At 36.0% G+C, this 22149-nt stretch overlaps 2 protein-coding genes across 2 annotated transcripts in view; both read left to right on the plus strand.

Moving 5' to 3' along the window:
• Positions 1-22149, plus strand: part of COL19A1 (collagen type XIX alpha 1 chain) — a 313236-nt gene that overhangs the window by 184264 nt on the left and 106823 nt on the right. The window contains exon 16 of the mRNA XM_019749266.2: positions 21428-21481. Coding sequence (XP_019604825.2) covers positions 21428-21481 — 54 coding nt within the window. The remainder of the gene's footprint in view (positions 1-21427; positions 21482-22149) is intronic.
• FAM135A (family with sequence similarity 135 member A) overlaps positions 1-22149 on the plus strand; it is a 461750-nt gene that overhangs the window by 52259 nt on the left and 387342 nt on the right. The gene's annotated exons all lie outside the window — the stretch shown is intronic.

Here is a 22149-nt window from a genome sequence, read left to right on the forward strand (position 1 = left end):
TTGTGCAGAGGTGGCCGTGACATTGCATGGTTGGGTCTGGGAGTGTAGTCGGTATTCACAAAGTCAGAGGATTAGGGACTCTTCTTTTCAAAAGCTGAGGCTTAACATCACATTTCGAGAGGTGAAGGCAGGTTTTTTTCTTGTAATTGAGTACATTTGTAAACTAAGGCAAGGAAGTCAATGAATAGGGAGAAACTGAAGTTACAAGCAACAGGAAACAGTAATAATCCAGAAGTATCAGAGGAGGCTAGAGAAGACGCACATGTACATGTGGGTCAGCACCTCTACCTCAAATCCACATGGGAAGAGAGGAGGGGCATGGCACTCTCTTTGGGGGCAACTAATGTGGAATCAAGTCACTATGCACAAGCATCTCATACAGAAAGAACTTTTCAGCGTCAACATAATTTAATACAACTTTTGCTCTTTATAAGAGGCATTGGGGGGATCAAATATATGGTGATGGAAGGAGAACTGACTCTGGGTGGTGAACACACAATGGGATTTATAGATGATGTAATACAGAATTGTACACCTGAAATCTATGTAATTTTACTAACATTGTCACCCCAATAAATTTAATAAAAAAAAAAAAGAGGCATTGGTCTCAAGATTGTTCATAGTTTTCAGATAGCTACTACTTTCTTCCTTCATCAACAGAAGCCCTATGCAGTCAAGTAAAAGCAGAGAGAAATATACTGCAGGTGCCAAATAAATGTATACACATGACATGTATTCATCTTTTGTTATCGGTGTATATTGAATATTACAATTCTAGTAGTTTTTCCTTTCTTAAAATGTGTATACATTTTTTTGGCACCCTCTGTATAAGTAGAGGAAGCCAAACTAAAAGAAGGTGAAGGGGTAGGGTATTGAGAGATAAAAAGATCTATTGCAGTTTCAGAGTTTTGCTAGACTCTTCAAGCAGCTGGTCAAAATGTAAGCATTTCTTTTTACCCTTTCTATCTATGCTATGCCTCTTTTTCTTTGTAAATTATCAGTGCTATCTTAGAAGAGCATTTCTGTGATCAGCTGTTCACTTGAATTCATTTATTTTGTTTTATAAATTCATTTTGCTAGAATACAATTCTAACTTATTGGAAAACTTTGTTTTATTGGTATAATGTCAATGATGTCAGAGTAAAATATCGTCAAAATTAAATTGTTTTTATTTATTGCTTTTGACAATTTTACTTTTTATATTTCTGTACATTCTATAAACTATCATGTATTTTTTTCTCAAATGATAAAAAATTTCTGAAGCATGCTAATTAAGTGTAATTCCCAAGCTAGGAAATGTCAAGGAACTGGTTTACCATATAAATGGCACTGCCTGTGCCTTTTTATCAATAAATCCTTGTTATAGTTATGAATTTTTGTGTAGTATATTAACTTACTACGGGCTTAAAATATTTTTCACTGGGAACGGATGAAATGAATGTAGTGTATTTATTTGTAGTGGTTACCATAGAGATAAAAACCTTTTCAAACTAAAAGAGGGATGGCACAAAAATTACTTGTTCAAAAGAAGTTATGCTTCTAATTTAACATTGAAAATGGTGCACTATTCCCTTTCTTTTTTATTTTGTTAAAATTGCATGATGCGAGCATGTATGGTATACTTTTATTAGATCATTTCTAGTATAAGAAAAACTGAAGCAAAAATGAAATATGCGAATTCCCCACAGCATTTAGTGGGATGAGGCTTTCATTTTTAATTTTTTATTCTTAAGAGTTAAAACGTTCCTATTATGTTCCATCTACATACTCCTTTTTTATATCTGGCTGTTCAATTTGAAATCTAATTACCTATAATGTCTTTTCTTAAAAACAAACAATTTATTGGCTTTCTTTTTCTGCCACATCATTTCCAACAATTAGACACATTTTCTAGCAATAACACAATTACAAAGATGAACAAATCTATGAAACTTCCTAAGATCTTATTATTGTTCATGTTCAGATTTTGTGAGTCTTGTAGACTTCCTTTGAAAAAATCAAATTAGGACACTCTTGGATAATATTCTATAACTTAGAATTGTTTTACTTAATTTGATTCTGTTACAAAAAGTCAGCATCATCCCTTTCTGGAGACAGTGAAATGAGCTAAACCAACACTAAGACAGATGATTAATTAGGTAGGGAAGAGTCAGCTAATGAAAGAAGACCATCGTGGATGATGTGCCTACCACATCTCTGGGAGAGCAATGTGATTTAGAAAGACAAAAGGGGAACAAGTTCACAGAAAACAGACCCTGCCTTATCTTCATTTTCCTCATAATTAACCCTATGTTTGTTTTCTTTTAAAGCATAGATTACTGTCCACCTAGTTAAAGGGATTTAAAAGGAAGTAAAAGAATGAGGGGGATTGTCCCCTTGGAAGAGATAGGAGTTAATAAGCCATGGGTGCTGTGCAGTGCAATGAAACTCAGGAATGGTGCTCCGACAAAGAGTCACCAAAACATGATAAGTACAAACATTGAAAATTCAGGTTTAGGAACTTTTATAATAATTTAATACTGTTATGAAAGCTAAGCATGTGATTATTGGATTCACTCAATTGAATAGACTGTAAATGAGTTGGTATGTTGTTGAATTCACATGGAGAGTCACAAGGGCTAGGTGCCTACAAGTCATGAACAGTAGGGCCACAGCACAACATGTGACATTTTGAGGTTAGCTTGTCAATTGGTACACACAAAAATCTGAGAAAATGGAATCATTTTTATAAATTAGTATTTTTAAATATTTTAAGCACGTTAGGGAAGTAAAATTTATACTATTTATTTTTAACCCCAACTAATAGCAAAACAAGCTTCACAGGATTTTTAAAGATATATTTTCAGCAGAAATTAACTGATGGCCATAGGAGTTTTCTTCCCAAAGAAATGAAGAGCAAAAGAATTGATGCTAATTTTACTAGGACGTGTGGTTGTTCATATATTGATTGAGTTAATTGATGGTGAATCATTAAATCATAGCATGTTATTTATAGAGATGGACTGGCTAATGGGGCAATGAAACCATCAAAATGTAAGCAACATTTATAAGCAAAATATAAATAACTTCAAAACCAAAGAATTTTTAAACAATGAACACTGACTTCAAAAGCCAATTGAAGCAAATGTTTAATACTTTATATTTCAATACTAGTACTTTCTAGTCTTGTAATAGTGCATTAGGATTTCTGAGACAAAAATAAACATACTCGTACATTTTTGAGGTATTAGTGAAAAATGACATCAAAGATATTTGTTTGGAAATATGGGGTGAATATGTAGCAAAGATTCCATTGCTTGATATATTTAAAAAAAATAGCTAATACCAATTCAAAGGACAAAAAAAACTAGCAAAATATTTTTACTGTATCGTGACAATGCACATGTAATTCTCATGTGTCAATTCTTTTGGTATGTATAGGCAACTATAGATGATGGTACTAGAAGGAATCATTTTTCTTCTTCTTCAGCTTCCTAACCAATAAATATAACCAGCTCTTAGCTGTAGAAAAATATGAAGGATTACATTGTTGGCAAATATGGCTTGGAGTTCAATTTTTGTATAGGAATATGTTCTGATGGCACAGCTGCAATGATAGGGAAGCATTCTGGAGCAGTTACCCTGATTAAGGAGCTTGCACCAGGGTGTAAACCAGCACTGCTTCCTTCATCAAGAAAATCTTGCCAAAAATGATTATTAGATTTATCATGGTGATCAAATTGTAAGGCATATAAATGTCAAATCACTATGTTGTACAAATGAAATTAGTATAATATTATATACCAACTATACTTAAATTAAAAGAAAACTTTGAAAAAGAAAGTTTTGCTAACAAAGAAATGTCAGCTGAATGAAACAATAGGTTTAATGACATGGTAAAAATTGTGAATTTGGGAAAAGTCATATGTTGTTTGAGATTTTAAAAATTTGATATAATACATAAAAAGTTCAAAACAACTATTTTTGCAAACTCAGGTATGATAGTTGTTGAGGAGAAAAGTTTTGTCAGGAAAGTTAGAATTACAGAATCAACTCAATGTTTCTGCAAGTTAAAAAACCAGTGTCTCAACATAACTGATCATGAGGGAAATGCAAATCAAAATCACAATATCACCTCATACCTGTTGGAATGACTTTCATCAAAAAGACAAGAAATAACAATAGTTGTCAAGGATACTGAGAAAAGGGAACCCTTATGTACTATTGATGGGAATTTAAATTGGTACAGCCACTATGGGAAACAGTATGGAGGTTCCTCAATATATTAAAAATAGAACTACCATGTTTCCTCGAAAATAAGACCTAGCCAGACAATCAGCTCTAATGTGTCTTTTGGAGCAAAAATTAATACAAGACCCAGTTTTATTTTACTACAATATGAGACCCGGTCTTTAATATAATATAACATAATATGATATGATATGATATGATATGATATGATATGATATGATATAATATAATATAATATAATATAATATAATATAATAATAATTATAAACCTGGTATTATGTTAATTTTTGTTCCAAAAGACGCATTAGAGCTGATTGTCTGGCTAGGTCTTATTTTCAGGGAAACACGGTATCATATGACCCAGAATTCCCACTTCTGAGTATATATCCAAAGGAAATGTAACAGGACCTCAAAAAGATATCTGCGCTTCCATGACCATTGCATCATTATTCACAGTAGTCAATATATGAAATCAACCTAAGTGTCTATCAACAGATGAATGGATAAGGATTATATCTGCTTTATCTATTCATTATTTACACACACACACACACACACACACACACACACACACTCACACACACTATAGGTTAGATATGTTAAAAGCAAGAAGCAAGCTCATTTTTTACTCCAAAACTTTAAATACTGAGACTTTTTGTGGATTTGTCACTTAGCACAGTTGCCCTGAAAAAGCACAACCAGTCAATGGTATTTGGGGACTGAAATCCAGCCTGTGCCCTACTAACTATGTGCCCCAATGTAGGGCTGCAGGCACCAGGAGAAAGAGTGTATTTTTGTCATTAATACGAAAAGCACTTTATCAGCTAACTGGTGGACCCATCTCCTTAGACACAAAATCAGTGAGTATTACCTTATGGGAACTTGGAAGTGTAATTTGGTAGATTTTTCCATTTAATAAAGTGCTAGATGAATAAATGGTTATTTGTCTCCCACGCCCTGAAAAAAATCTGTACTTCTAATGGTATTCTAGAACAGTTTTGAGAGGTTCTTTTCTTTGTCATTGTAGAGATGTTTGTGAAATCCAGCAGCACCTCAGGACTAAACTAATTGTAACATAGGTTGACAAGTATTTTTTGAAATGTTTTATGGACGGCAAATGTTTATAAGGATTCTTTATTCTTTCTCCTTCTATTTCTTGATGTTATGAAACATGACAGAAGGCTTTCTTTAAGGCCACCATACATCTCTAGCTTATCATAAATGGATACTCTATTTCAAACCTCTAAGAAACTGATACTTTGCATCAGTAGACCTAGATTTAATTTCAGCTTGCTCAGTTTACATTTTGAATGCCATTTAAAAATATTTGCCATTGTTGTGCTGTTAGAGAGACCACTAATGTTTTATGTAACTGGAAGTCCCGATGATCCCCAATTAGGTGATTTAAAATTTAGCTGCATAAATTGAAATATTGGGAGTGAATTATGCTATGGCAACACTTAACCATATGTTAATAACTGAACTGACATTTTACAGGATAAAGTTTTTCTAGCAGAGAAAATAAAATGGTGCTAAATTCCTAGATTCCTTGGGATGTAAGAGCTTTCCTTGGGTGTAATACTTGAGCAACAGTGTAGAAAGCCTGAAGAAATAACTGACACTTCGCCTTATAATATGATAAAGAGCCTTGCACTTCTTGTACTCTGTATTTTGCTGCTTTGGAAATATTTTCATTTGGAAATATTATCCTCTTTTCTTCTTCTTTCTTCTCCTTCTTCCTCTTCTTCTTTTCTCTCTCTCCCAAAAAGAATAGATTTTAAAAACAATATTGATTACCAAAAAATTTGTTAAAAAATACATACAAAAATAATTTTTTCACATTTCAAAATACTCAAAACTATTTATTTATTCATATATATGTATATATGTGTGTATGTATATATGGGGTGTGATCAAAAACTACAATGAATATTTAAATTAAAAAAAAAGATTACAGTAAAAGACACATTGTCATTAATCCCCCTCAAAATACTCCCCCTCACTTTGAACACATTTATCCCGTCATTCTTGCCACGTTCTGAAGCAGTTCTGGAAGTCCTCTTTCATGAGTGTCTTTAGTTGCGCTGTCATGACTGCCTCGATGTCCTGAATCGATTCAAAACATTTACCTTTCATTTTGACTTGGGGAAAGAGCCATAAGTCACAGGGTGCCAGATCCAGTGAATAAGGTGGGTGAGGACACACCATAATGTTTTTATTTGACAGAAATTGCCGTACCAGAAGCTATGTGTGACATGGAGCATTATCATGATGGAGGATGAAATTGCCCATTTCGTGTTATTGCATTGTATGTGATCCATGATTTACAGCATACTTTTATTTTTTTTTTACAGCATACTTTAAAACACACCTTCTCTCAACCGTAGCTCACACCCAACTGACTGCACTGAACAAGTTGAAACTTATCACATACTGTTACTAAGGTTCAGTGTGCCGCTTCCTATATTGAAGATCCCTGCCTTTCTGTTGGATGGCATTTGGTAGCAGCATTCATCATATCTTTTGATCATACCTCGTACTTATATGTATACATATATGTTTATGTGTGTGTGGGGAGGTGTGTAAGGAATTAGGCTGTTACTCTTGAGTATGGGCCCTAGTTTGCCCTTTGTAAAATCTATAATATTCATTTCATTTGGAGACTGGGGCCAAAGCTATGGATACCACCTCCTTAGGAAAAATGTTTACATTTGAAAACTTAAGTTCTAACCCTGCCAGGCATCCTGCCAATTCTTACCAAATGCTCAGAGAAGAGAACTAGATCACTGATGACTGCATATTACCATTGTTTGAAAACATTTCTGGGGACGTATCTTACCCATAAGTCAGCCATGTTGACGTGCTAATGTCAGCACATACTATGTGAGGCTTAACTAGACCAGTACATTAGCCTCAATAATATAAAATTTCAAAATGAGTATTTGGTATATATTTTTCCGTGGTATTTGCCAACAATGTAACTAATCCACTAGCTCTACATCTGAATGTATTTGACGACCTCCTCCATGCCCCCATGCCTCCATGCATGGGAAACCTTGGAACCATCTTTATAAAAGAATGGGTAAGCATTTAAGGAGAGCTCACTGGATGCCAGGCACTATCCCTGCCTTCAAGGAGTTTATAGTCTAATAATGGGGAAAAGATCATATAAAGCTCTTTTCAAACTTAGATATTTATCTTTAAGTAAATACTTCTCAGATGTTCATATATTCCAGACCACTGTTTTTAGGCAAGTATCTTTGTACTCCTTTTTTTTTTTTTGTAAGATGAAATAGCTAAGGCTGAGAGATTGTGACCTGTTCAGATTTGCTTAGTTAAGCTAATAAATAAAAAAGAAGGTACTACAGGTCAAGTCTCTGGTTTCTCAATACAATACATATTGTTTTTCCAACCTATTTTTATTGTTAAGCCAATGATCAATCATTTTTGTCATAAATATATAACAAAATCTATATTCATCTCAACTGAGTAGTACCTTTCTATAATATAAATGCATAACCATGGCAACAAATGTACCCCATAATAAAGTATGCCAAATATTGGTATAGAAATATTGCTACTCTAATCATGCAAAAATATATATATATGGCCAAGTTTAATACAACTTCCAACTCTTGAAAATAGTGATAAACTACTATTCTCTTTTCTTGAATCTCTTTATGCAACCTTAATGTTTTCTGTAAAAAAAAAAAAAACCTTAGGGAGGGAAGAACACAAATATTCTCATACTAGACTATAAGTCCCTCAAGGGTAGGATCTGTATCTAATTTTCTCTTTAATATCTAGTATTCAGCATATTATAAGCACTTAATGAAAGCACATATGCTAATTTTGTTATAATATTACACGTTTATTTTCCCACTCATTTGTGTTCTTCTTTAGCAGTTGACTTCTCATTCAGGTAGCAAACAAATCTGTAATTTTGACTGTTCCCAACATTAGCTCTTGAAGTTTTAGTTATTGATGTTTCTAAAGTATTTAAATTTATGTTCCACCTATAGGCATACATCCAAATGAACATGGGAATATTACCAAATAATGTTATGTTTAGAATCACATATGGAAGTGATTGGATTTTTCTCTTTGCCTGTGGATATCTTGATATCAAATAGACCTCGCCTACATGTCTTCTCTCCTTTGAAGGGACTTAAATCTTGTTTATTCAATATTATTTTCTCCAAGTAATCATCAGGTAAAACTATTATATGTAAGGCAAAGAATGACATAACTACTTCAATTTATATATTTTTTCCTAGCTGTTGGTTTCACAGCCATGATCCAACATTAAGGGCTTTATTTCTTTCATTACCCTCTCAGAGTTCTTATTTGTAAGTTATTGGGACCTTTGGTCATCTATTACTATAGGGATCTTTATAGTTTTGCTTCTATATTTTAAAAGATGTCCAAACTATGGCATTGTTTCTCAGTAAGGACACTTAAGTTATTGATTGATCATATCATAAGAGATCATAAACTACACTTGCATATTTCTGTGTATTAGTTTAAACATTTTTTTCCTTGCAAGGTCTTTTCACTTGAGTTAGGCCAGTCAACTGACATATTGCTCATTAATCATACATATTAACTAGAGTAGTTAAAGCTTTAAAATTCAACTTACCAGGCTGTCCACATGGACTAGTTCTTATTTTCTAAATGTGATGACATATGCTTCAGATACTGCTAATTAGGTCTTTCCCTCGAAACTTTATCCTGACATCTTTTAAGAATATTTTTTCCCCTTGAGTACAAGTTCGTTAAATTATTAATATCCTTGTATAAGTCTTGTAGGATTACTTACACAATGCAGCTTTCTCTATTTTAAAACCATAGTTCACAGTGAAGGATGCAATAGATCTTACTTTCTTACATATCTTTTTTTTTTTTTCACTCAAAACAAGGGACTGAGTAAATATCAAACGATAATAGATACTATATTTAATAACATAAAATGTTAATGGAAGTAAAAAATATTTTGTATGTGTAAATGAAAATGTATATTAGTCAGGGTTCTTCACAGAAACAAAACCAAAAGGACATATACATATGGTCTGACAATTAAGTTCGTGAGCTCATCCTAGAAAAAGTGCTATATACCTCATTGTTGAATATCACTATGGTCACCTTCAAAGTACTCCCCTTGGGAAGCTATGCACTGACACCATTGCCTAGTCCACCCTTTAAAGTAATTTTGGAACTCTTTCTGGAGTGGCCATCAGAGCTGTCATTGTATTATCCTAGATATTCTGAATGTCATCAAAATGTCTTCCTTTCAATATTTCCTTTATCTTTGGGTAAAGAAAGAAGTCATCGATGGCCACATCAGGTGAGTAGAGAGAGTGTTCCAATACAGTTATTTTTTTACTGGCTAAAAACTCCCTCACAGACAGTGGCATGTGAGCTGGTGCATTGTCACGATACAAGAGCCATGAATTGTTGGTGAAAAGTTCAGGTCGTTTTCGTCTAACTCTTTCATGCAGTCTTTTCAGCACTTTCAAATGGTAAACCTGGTTAACTGCTTGTCCAGTTGGTACAAATTCATAACGCATAAACCCTCTGATATCAAAAAAGTTTAGCAACATCGTTCACGAACTTAATTGTCTGACCTCGTATATAGAAAGAGATTTATTTTAAGGACTAGACTCCAATAACGTGGAGGCTTGGTAAATACAAACTCTGTAGAGTATGCTGGCAGGCTGGAGACCCAGCAAAGAGTTACAGTTTGAGCCCAAATTCAGTCCTTGTTCCCTGGGGGAGGTCAATCTTCATTCTATTCAAACCTTCAACTGATTGGATAAGACCACCACATTATGAAGGGCAATCTGCTTTAGTCAAAGGCTACTAATTTAAATGTTAATTTCATCCAAAAAACACCTTCACAGAAATATCCAGAATAATGTTTCACCAAATATCTAGGCATCATGGCACAGCCAAGTTGACAAGAAAATTAACTATCACAAGATGCAATGCAGATAACCAATTCCTGGTTATCTTCACAAATGGAAGGAAATGTTGCCATAGCAATCTAAGACAGATAACCTAAAATCAGCCCTACTGAGCCTCTGTATTAAATGGTGAGTTTACAGTTTTACCTCCCTGCCTATTATCTACTTAGATCAACTTGTATAACAGTTTTAAGACAAAACATCCAATTGCTTCCCATCACAATGAAAATAATAAAACTCAGAGCCCTCACCATAATTAACAAGGCCCAGCATTACCTTGCTTGCCTACCACCCACCCACTGGCTTGCTTTTGTCTAGCGACCTATGCTTCTTGCTGTTCCTTGAACAAGCGATACTCAGGACGTTGTTTTTGATGTTCCCTCTGATAGATGCTCTATCCTGCAAGACCTGCAGACTCACTTAGTTCAGGTGTCTGCTGAGGCTGCCCCTGATTTCCTTCTAAAACTGCACATGTCCTATATAACTCTATACCCTTTCCCCTGCTTTATTTTTTATTGCTATCCTATAATTATCAGATATGCAGTAAGTACAGCATAATGATAATTATCAGAGATGATATAGCCAAGTTGCCTGGATTTAAATCCCAACTCTGCTACTTACTAGTCATGTGACCTTAGGCAAGCTGCTTTGTCGTTCAGTTGCTGCATCTGTAAAACAGAGCTACCTCAATGATACTTTGAAGACTTAATGAATAAATAGATGTTAGTCACTTAGGATGGTGTCTGGCAGAGTAAGGACCATGTGTTATCTACTACTATTAGTATTCCCATTGGAATATAAGCTCTACAAGGACAAGCTTCAAGGTATTTCCAGAGCACAGAAAAGGAACTCAGTAAATGTTTGTTGAATGAATTAATGAATGAAGCAACTGAGCATATGCCAGCTGAGAGTGGGGAAATGTCCTACAAAGACACAGTGAAGAGGTAGAAGTGAACAAATGAAGATTTTAAAGTTGTAATGGAAATTTTTTGTAGTTGAGAAACCTGATTTGTATGTATTTATGTGTACGTATGCATGTATGAGTGTGTATGTCTACTACATGTAGCAGGATGTGGAGAACAAGATATAACTGGGATTTCTGCCTGTAGGATACTTTCCTCCAGTGTTATAGTAATAGATAACACATGGTGCTTACTCTGCCAGACACCATCCTAAGTTACTGACATCTATTTATTCATTAAGTCTTCAAAGTATCATTGAGGTAGCTCTGTTTTACAGATGAAGCAACTGAATGACAAAGCAGCTTGCCTAAGGTCACATGACTAGTAAGTAGCACAGTTGGGATTTAAATGGAAAAGTCAGAGGAGAGCATAAGAAGAATCCATCAAGTGACCCACAGATGGGGCTGGCAGGAGCAACTGGGGCCCCTGCTTTCCCAGTAAACCCTAAACTTATGCTGGGAAAAGATTGGAGCTAAAGGAGAAGCAGACTGTGGGGAGACAGATTGATGAGGAAGACTCTGAACTGTTTTTATCCGGTTTCAAGTGACATAGGATATTAAGTTTAAGGACATGAGGAGTATTCAAATCAAGAAACAGTATACCCAATACCTGTATAATAGCATGTCCCCAAGTGTTCAGTTTTTGAAATTCAGATATTTCCCCTGTACTTAAATCAACTGTGTAAGACCAAGGAGCAGCAGGCTGGGAAATACCTTCTGAACACACTTGATGGAAAGGCTGGTGATAAGTCTCAGAGGAGAAAAGGACCAAAGAGGACACACACATCTATGTCAGTGCAGAATCATCTAGGGAAAGCTGTTCCTATCTGAGGGGACTTTTTAGGGGTTAGTGCCCCATCTTGTTGCTGAGGGTGTATAGACGGCTTCCTCTGTCCTCCCATCTCGTGACCTTACTGACCCCCCCCCCCACCACCAAAGGGAAGCTTGAACACATATTGAAAGGTAGCACGTGATCAGTTTGGGAAGGAACTTAACACCTACTCTCCCTCCCCAGAACTTCTGAGCTTACCTATAACTGAATGAACAAGTCTCTTCAACAGCTGTTGTGCATAACTGTCCCTCCTCTTCTACCTTGATGGCAAGATCCAGGTCTCAGCCATCTTAATGTATTTCCCCTCAGCACATTATGTAAAACACAGAAGTAAACTTTTGCTGAATAAATTTTACTCATCTTTTTGATAGGATTTGATTCTGAAGTCAGCATTTAAAAATCCAAATGCAATTTACCGCATTAAAATCAAATTAATGAATTGATAATTATACACTGAAAATTTTTCTGTTTCAAAATTTGGTAACCTTTACAGTTTCATCTTACAGATCCTCTGGAATTCTCTTTAGTTGCAAGCACTTACTGAATAGCTGCAAAATGTATTTCTATGAATTTATTTGGTGCGAGTCAATTTGATCCTTCACATTGAAAATGAAGTTCTAAAATTCCACCCCTTAAGGATACATTTCATCTTTTAAAGTAGGCAACTCAAAAATGCTGAAAATTACATTCTATTACTTTACTTTAATTGAAGTCAAAGTGTAAAATGTCATTAATGATTTCTTCATTCCAGTGCTGGCTGGTCAGGCTGGGCTTGTTCTGTTTCACTGGCCTAGACTCTGACATGTCTGAAGTTTGTTTTCCTTTTAACATTTCTCTTCAACAGGACACTTCAGTTTATGTACATTATTTGCCCCTTTACATGTGGATTTTATGGACTCTAAATCTAAAAATATAACAGTTTCCTTAATAAAAGGGAAAGATAGACTTCTGCATTCATGAGGCATTATGAAAGTGCTTGGAGATATGGCAGGCGGGTGGCATAGTTCTCAGACAAGGAAGGCAGTGTATGAGGCCCGATCCCCCTTCTCCAGTCTGGGAGCGTGCCTGTTGTGGACTTCCAAATATGGAGGAAAGGATATTTCACAGTGCACTTCCAGCACCCACCCTCTTAGTGTGGCACAAAAACGTTAAAATATAACACAGCATGTTCAGGAAATTGTATAGCCACACCCTACCGCTGCCCCACCCATGATACCGAGACGAATCAAGTGCCTTGGCAGAGATTGGCAATGGCAGGCACAGAAAACAGAGCCGGAAATCAGGACTGAAAAAGTGGGTGGTTTGGCACGGCAGGCAGGAGCCCAGACAGATCCAAATGGAAGGCTGTGGTTGGCATGTTGGCAGGCCTGCCGCAGTCAGGTTAGATTCTGAGCAGGCACGCAGGAATCAGATGAGCAGGTGAGAAGGAGGAAGACCCGAATCCCAAAGGTCACAGTAATCAGCAAGTGGGACATTTAAGAATCTGGCTTGGTTGTGAGAACACAAGAGAACCTCATCAATTTCAGCAGCAAAGTAACCTAAACTGTGGACGTAACGTACCGTGTTTCCCCCAAAATAAGACCTAACCGGAAAATAAGCCCTAGCAGATTTTTCGCAATGACGTCCCCTTAACATAAGCCGTCATGCGTCTTTTGGAGCAAAAATTAATATAAGACCCAGTCTTATTTTTGGGGAAACATGGTAAATACCCTCCAAAGACACCTTAATCCAGAGGATTATGGATTTTAGGATCAGATACACTTGTATTTAAATTTTGGCCCCATGAATTAAGAGGAGAATGATTTAGAGCTAGGTGTTTAACCTTTCTTTCTCTGAAAAATGGGTATGATACCACCTACCCACAGTCATTTTGAGGGGATTAAATGAAATCATATGAGTCAGTGCTTAGCACTCATGCCTGTACCATGGCAAGCCCTCGATAGTTGGTAACCATTTTAATAATTGTTAGTCATAAACCTTTCTTATGTTTTCTAGCATAACATGGACAGCTCAGGGCACAAGAGGAAAAGCTATTCGGTATAACCAGTCAGAAGGGGTTAAGAGGTCAGATCTTGACTTATTTTCATGACCAAATTGGTATCAACACGGTAACTTAACAGGAATCCTAAACTGTGGCTATATATACTACTGACCACACACCAGACCATTTAGCCCAACTTAATGCTCTAATGAAGTGTTATCATTTATTCTGATTATCATGTATTTAATTGTAGCTGAGGGGTTGTTTGATAATAATGTCACAACTTCAAACTTGTTTCGAAAATCCACATTAGTTATTGGTAGAGTCCATCCAAGGAAAAGAAAAGAAAGGGACAGAGAGATGGGAAATCGTGGAATGATTTAGAAACTTTGAGATCCCAACCTAAATGAGGAAGGCAGTATTGAGAACGGCATCCCAGTGTGGATTCATTTTTCCTCGGCGCTAAACCTATTTCAAATCGTTTGTTCATGCTGAATTACATCCTCTTCCCATGTCCTTACAAGAGCCACTTGTCTGATCCCTGAAATAATGAGGCCTTTATGACTCGTGTTGTTGCTGTCATAGATGTATTTTTAAATATCTGTTAAGAAATAAAATGCACTTAGGACATTACGCATTGCTCACATAAGTATTCCATTGCCATTTTTTCACATATCATTGATTTCAAAATGTGGTAACTTTTTACATCTGTCATAAATCTTACTTCCGCTCGCAATGTAAAAAAAGAAAACTAAACGTCCCAGATAGTCCGTAATGTTCTCCTGTGTAATTAACACCTCATTCACAGTTGTGGGTGCCAGTCAACGCCCTGTCTCCTCTTCCTTGACATTTCCTTGATACCTTGTTCAGGCTGAGCTGATGCCTAAGAGTGTGCTAAATACACACACGAGAACAGGGAAATATTTGAGAGGAGCCAGCTGTATTAGCAAGACCTGGCAATTTAGAGAGACTACTTACACACATGTCTCCTCTGTGGGTTTGGGGATCTGCATACCATCCTTTATTTAAGTCTGATTACTAGAACCTTGTCTTTATCATCATCACCCTCATCAACAACAAAAACCATCTGTCAGATAAGTACAGTAGTCCATTATTTGCATTCTTCCCTTCTTAATGCTCCTGGAGGGCCAAATGTTTATAAATCAAGTGGCTAATTTAAGATACACGTGCTCTCATCCTGCAAGTCATCCTGGAAGCATCGGGTTATTTTTACTGCTGAAAATTTGTGGATGTCATTTATTTAAATAGCCTTGTTTTTCTTTTTTGTTTTCCTTCTTTCTAACAATAGCACTCTCTGTGGCCTTGCACACAGTAAATGCAGAAGGGTAAAGTCAGTAGATAATTCAAATAAAATCATTTCATTGTGGTAATCTCCTGATTTCATTTTTTAAAAAAATTTATTAACGTATAGCATACATTCAGAAAAAAACATGTTTTGTGAAGGTACAGCTTGATGATTTTTCACAAATTGAAGATATCCATGTAACCAGCCCACAGTTCAAGAAACAGCTCTCCTGCAGTCACTCCCATCTCTACATCGTAACCTATTATGACTTCTAACAGATTAGGTTAGTTTTGCCTGTTTTTATTCCTTATATAAATCAATCAGCATTATGTTTTCAAGATCCATCCCTACTGTTGAAGGTAGTTATATTCCATTCATTTTCATTGCTATATAGTATTGCATTGTATGAATAACCCACAATTTGTTTTTTCTCTTTCTACTCTTTTTTTTTAAATTTCAATGTCTATAAATAAAGTTTTATCGGAACTCAGCCATGCCATTCATTTATATACTGTCCATGGTTATTTTTACACCACAGGAAGACAGTTGAATAGTTGCAGATCCTACAGAGACCATATGGGCATAAAGCCTAAAATATCTACCGTCTGGCCCTTTACAGAAAACATTTGCCAACTACTGACCTAATAGGTTATCTAGTATGTAGTAAAACTGTATTAATATTGTTTAATATATATATATATATATATATATATATATATATATATATATACATATATTCATTTTCTTTCACCATAGTAGGAGTCATCTTCCTCTGAGATCCTTTTTGTAGCAAGAATTTTCAACCCCGTGATGGAGGATGTCACCAGCCTCATCTACCTGGGGGACCACAATTCTAAATGGGCATCTTGATTGTTATTTTAGATGAAAAAATTCCCTATGCATAGTTAAGAGTCTGTTATAATTTTTTTTAACTTATGCACAATACGTATTTTAGTATTTTCTAAGTGTTTAGTATTTTCTTGATCTATTATGAAACATTTTTAGATGAAATAGAAATGGAGAATTGGATAAAAGGTAGTAGAAGATCAGGGAGGAAAGGAACTAACATTTATTGTTACCACTATATCAGACATTGTGGTAGCAGTGTTGTTGTTGTTGTTGTTGTTTTTAAATTATAGTAAAAATGCACAACATAAAATTTACCATCTTAATCATTTTCAAGTGTACAGTTCAGTAGTGTTAAGTATAGTCACTTTGCTGTGAAACAGATCTCCAGAACTTTTTCATCTTGTAAAACTAAAACTCTATACCCACTAAACATACCCTTTTCTCCCCCTACCTTCAGCCCCTGCTAACTACCATTCTACTTTCTGTTTCTATAAATTTGACTAACTACCTCCAATAGTAGAATCATACAGTATTTGTCTTTTAGTGACTTATTTCACTGAAATTATTTCAATTAACTTGATGTCATCAAGGTTCATCCATGTTGTACCACGTAACAGTATTTCTTTGATTTTTAAGGCTGAATAATATTCCACTATAGGTACTTACCACATTTTTGTTTATTCATTCATCTGTTAATGGACATTTGGATTGCTTCCACCTCTTGGCTATTCTGAATAGTGTTTCTGTGAACACGGGTGTGCAAATGTCTCTTCAAGACTCTGCTTTCAATGCTTTTGGCTATATACCCAGAAGTGGGATTTCTGAATCGTATGATGGTTCTACTTTTAATTTTTTAAGAACCTGCCTAGTGTTTGCCATAGCACTTGTACCTTTTTATAATCTCACCAACACTGCACAAGCATTCCAATGTTTCCACATCCTCACCAACACTTATTTTCTGTGTGTTTTTTTAAAGTAGCCATCCTAATGGGTGTGTGTGGTAGGAATTTTATATATGATCTCCTTTTTTAATCCTTAACAAACCTGTTGCAATGTTTAAGTACCAATTTTATGGGAATGAAATCTTGACACTAAAGTCTCCGTAAGAAAAAAGTCAGGATTCCAGTCCTGGTGCTCCTGAACTTGACAATGGGCTTTTTAGTCTTAAAGTTCCACATAGTCACAAAACCAGTGGAGGTCTTTTGTTCTGAGCTGCAAGATTTACCAGATATTAGGGGCTCCTCAGGGTTGCCTGACATTAAATATGAACTAAGAGCTTGAGGCTTAGAGCCGGGCGTTCCAAAAGTGTGGCCTCAGGCCAGTAGTATCTACATTCCTGGAAACTTGTTAGAAATGCAAATTCTCAGGTCTTACCCCAGACCTACTGAATCAGAAACTCTGGAAGTGAGGACAGCAATCTGTTTCAACTAGCCTCCCGATGATGCTGATGCTCCATCAGCTTTGAGCACCACAGGGCTTAAATCACTAGACAAATATCTAAACTGCTGTCTAATAACCTTTACATTGTTGCCAAACAAGAAACTGATATGTTGAGTGCTGAGGTTTCTAGGGCAACCTGACATGGTAAATCTGTGTTTTCTGCTTTACACTCCAGGTTCCAGGAAAATGTTAGATTAGCCCAATTGTAATAATGCTGGAAGCGTAGGTCTCCACCCACTTGGGGATTCAGCCAGACTCCAATTTATCAGGATTGCTTATGAACAAATGGTAACCTGAGAACAGACATCCTAACCAGGAAGGCCAGTCCCAGCTCAGCATTTGTCTGTTCTCTGCCAGGATTTTCATCCCGACCCACACCCAACTCCCCGCTTTTTATCTCACACGACAGTGGGTCTAGAGTGAGCCCTATAATGAAGGGACTGGAATAAAAGGAGACAGAAGTGTAAACAAACCTGTAGTAACCATCCCTCCCACCAGTATCTTAAGGTGCTCCCTAGCACTACCATCAACAACGCCAGCTAAGCCCCTGATCCCAGGAGTCCTCATCTAATTCCTCAGAGCCCTGGGAGGAAAAGAACATGGATTCACAGATTCACAGATTCCACTTTCCTCAGAAAAATGGAGGAATCTGATTTCAGCCCTAGGATGAGTGTTGTGGTTTATGCCTGATGATGACTTGGCATAATTATTAATAATAAAATACTCCCCCAAATATCCTGGCTTAAATAATAAAATTTATCCTACCAAAAATCGACTGTTATCGCTTAGGTAGGGTTTTGCCTTTCCCTAATGCTTCTAAGTGAAAAAGAAAGAAGATCTTTTGGAGGAACAGGAGACTGTGAGACTGTATTCAGTGTAGCTGGGGGCTTTGAATGGGGGAAAAGAGACAAAGGAGTTGTCTTAAGGCTCTTCCGAGGAAAGGATGATGTCTGAGAGTTGGCTTGAACTATTACATCAACAGAAATTGTGGCCCCCAATATTTCCCTTATATCCTGGAGTTTCCACCCATGTTTCTCATCCATTCACCCCTCTGCTTTGCCCTGTCCTAGACACTTCTATAAGTCACTGAGACAGGATTTAAGGTAAACCCTGTTCCTAATATAGTACATGGGGTGGGATGGCTAAGAAAATGATGACTGTGTTACTTTGTAAAGCACATCTTTAAAAAATATATTCAAATCTGCTTTAGGTGTTACTGGAAACTCAAGACTAGAAATCACATTTAAACTGAAATTATGGGCTGGCTAAAGTTATCTGCACACAGTATGTTCCAATAATTTAACAACCTCAAAAATATTTTACTTGCGTGTCCACTCTTAGCAAGGTCATATAAACAACATCAGCATTCCCTCTGCATTTTTTCAGCATACACATCAGTGCACTCTGAAAATTGCAAGGCTGACTTAAATGAACATGTAAATTAGCAGCGACATGCAAGAATGTGGATGCCTGCCCATCCCATACTGAATAGTGAATGTTTTTCACTCCTCACCTTAAGACATGCCAATGTTAAGTTACAATATCTGACACTTGAGTTGTCTTAAATATAAACTCAGTGATAAAAGTTAATCAATAGTCAGCCTCATTTTCCCCACTTCCTACCCATATCAATATACACGTCTCCTTTAAAGAAAGGAGAATGCACACAAAAGTTGATCCTACGGTTTTAACTTACCTCAACCTTAAAAAAAAAGAACCAGTTGTCCACTTGAATGCCACCGATTTGGTTTCTTTGTCCTCTTGTGAATTAAATTACAGAGCTTTTACTGTCTAAGTAAACTTTTTAACGTTGATTAATCCTCAGGGGCTAATTGACTCCATTTACTGAAAGACCCAATGTATTGATTTCCAGAATGTGTAAACTGCAAGACTAGAAAAGTGTGTACACGTGTATAACATTTTTATGTATACAGAATATTAAATTTTATATTCATTTCAATCTTACAATTCCCCAAAGGAACTCTAAGGTTCAGATCTCTAAAATAAATAGTACATGAATACACCATTAATTGCCTTTCTGTTTTTAATAACATGTTTTCAAATCTGTTCTGTAGATATTAGCTAGGATTATTTATGAAACCACAGCTATTGTATTTATTTATTTGTTTATTTAAAACGTATTGGGGTGATAATAGTTAGAAAAATTACATAGGTTTCAAGTGTACACTTCTGTAATACATCATCTATATATCACATTGTGTGTTCACCACCCAGAGTCAGTTCTCCTTCCATCACCATATATTTGACTCTCTTTACCCTCTTCTACAGTACCCTCCACCCCTTACCCTATGGTAACTACTAGACTGTTGTCTGTGTCTATGGGTTTTTGTTTCTTTATTTGTTTGTCTTGTTCTTTTGTTGCTTTCTGTTTTATATCCCACATATCAGTGAAATACCGTTCTCGACTTTTTCTGTGTGACTCGTTTCGCTCAGCTGCTAATTTATGTGAAGTTCTCGATAGTATGCACTTAACTTGTCTTCAGCCACAATGGAAGCATTTCCCACCCAGTCGCAGTGTAGTATATGCGTACTTACCTCCCCAAGCCTATTCTGCTGATTCAGCTGGCATTCGACTTCCTACCCGACTTGAAGTCTAGATGAAAACAAGAGAGATCAAGCAACTTTGCCTGACACTTTCAGAGCAAAAAAATTAGTATACGAAGTTGGCCTTTCTAATTTGTGCTTACAATTCTCCCCAAAAAGCATTAAAAATTCAACTTAATACTTTTACTTTTTCAGTAGCAACAAGCCTTAATATGTATTAATATACTACCAATGTGGTAATACAATAAAGGTATTAGTAACAATGGAATAGTGACTATATTTAGAAAATATGCTCAAAAATGCTTCTTATATCAAAATGCTTTCAATATCAAGCTTACTTCCATTAGAAAAATGAAAAAAATTAAGAAAATAAATTCATAATAAATTACTGCTCTTTAAATGATATTATATACACAGTTACTTAGAGATGTTTGCACAATCTTATTTTTCTAACTCTTGCGATTGGAATTTAGCTGGTTGTGGTCTTGGGAGAGTTAACAGTATTTCTTTACTTTTTAAGGCTGAATAATATTCCAATGTATGTACTTATCACATTTTTGTTTATTCATTCATCTGTTAGTGGACATTTGGATTGCTTCCACTTCTTGGCTATTCTGAAGTTACAATAATGAAGATTAATAAGTAAGGAGCATATATATTTAGTTCACTTATAAAAGAGCTTAACCATCCAAAGGGAAGAAAATAGTTAGTTAATGTGCTATGTGCAACATACATAATTATGATATGGTTTAGGGAAGTGCTTTTCAAACTTTCATGAGCATAAGAATTACTTGAAGTGGTTTCCTGGCTCCCTTCCCCAGAGATTCTAAGCCAGGAAGTCTAGGATGGAGCCCAGGAATATGCATTTTTTAACATCCAATCTCACCCTCAGGTAACTCCTATAAAATTAGAATTCAGACCATTCTTTGAGAAACACCAATTTAATGTCAAATACATGTATTATTGCATCTGAAACCATAGAATCATCAGATAAAATGCCACTCTTAGACCATCTTTTGGATACTTTATTACTTTACTAGAGTATCAAGGGAGACAGCATTTAAAGGACTGCTAATAACTGTTCACATTTCTTCATTCCAGGTACTGTTTTTCTCTTATTGGTCAATAAGGTTTGGCCCATAGCTGTTAGACTTCGTAGATGTTTAATGGTCATGAGGATTTGCAATTATTTCTTAACTTTTAGTTAATTTTACTGTCTTTAACACTGCCACTTAATATTGTCTCATCTTAAAATAAAATAGAATTGCATCATTTATTGTCGTTTCTCTTTTGTTTCAAGGGAAGACGAGGAAAAACAGGTCCTCCAGGAAAACCAGGACCCCCAGGACCACCTGTGAGTAACAATAGGATGACGGCTTTTTTGGAGAATCTCTCTTTATTTCTGTGTGTTTATCTAATGGTACTTTTACTCCTCCAAAGATACTAATTTCTATCTTTCTGCTGTTTAAAATGGTTGTACTCCCCACACCTCCCACCACCACATAAACCAAGAGGTAGGGAGGCTGGCAGCTGTCCACACACCTCACTGAGTCTTCATTGCACAGTAGAACAACAGTGCTGCCTGCGTGCGCACCCTAAGCCAAGTCTCCAAATAAGTGAATCCTGTGCTGAAGCCACCTGACTCCATCTCCTCAATTTCTTACTTAACATCCAGGCTGGTAGTGAGTTAGAGATTTGGAGAAGCATGGCTACTTGTCTTAATGCAACTGTTTTGTTACTAGAATGCTGTTGCTAAAGAGAGCTGTAAAGATCTGCTGGCCAAGTGACTGCTCGTTTCCTTTACCCCAAGCTGCTAGAAAAAAGTATTTCATTTCTTGTGGTTCTGTTGACTCTTCAACCCTCTAAAGTCTGGTTTTTGTCCAAGCGATACTACACGCTCTATAGTCACCAGTAATCTCTGAGGTGTGGGACTCCCTGGGCCCTTTTCAGGCTTCATCTTATTTCCCTGCTATACCAGAATTTATACTGGTGACTGCTGTCTCCTTGAAACTCTCTGTTGTC

The sequence above is a fragment of the Rhinolophus sinicus genome, linkage group LG05, assembly GCF_036562045.2.
Source record: "Rhinolophus sinicus isolate RSC01 linkage group LG05, ASM3656204v1, whole genome shotgun sequence".
Lineage (NCBI taxonomy): Eukaryota > Metazoa > Chordata > Mammalia > Chiroptera > Rhinolophidae > Rhinolophus > Rhinolophus sinicus.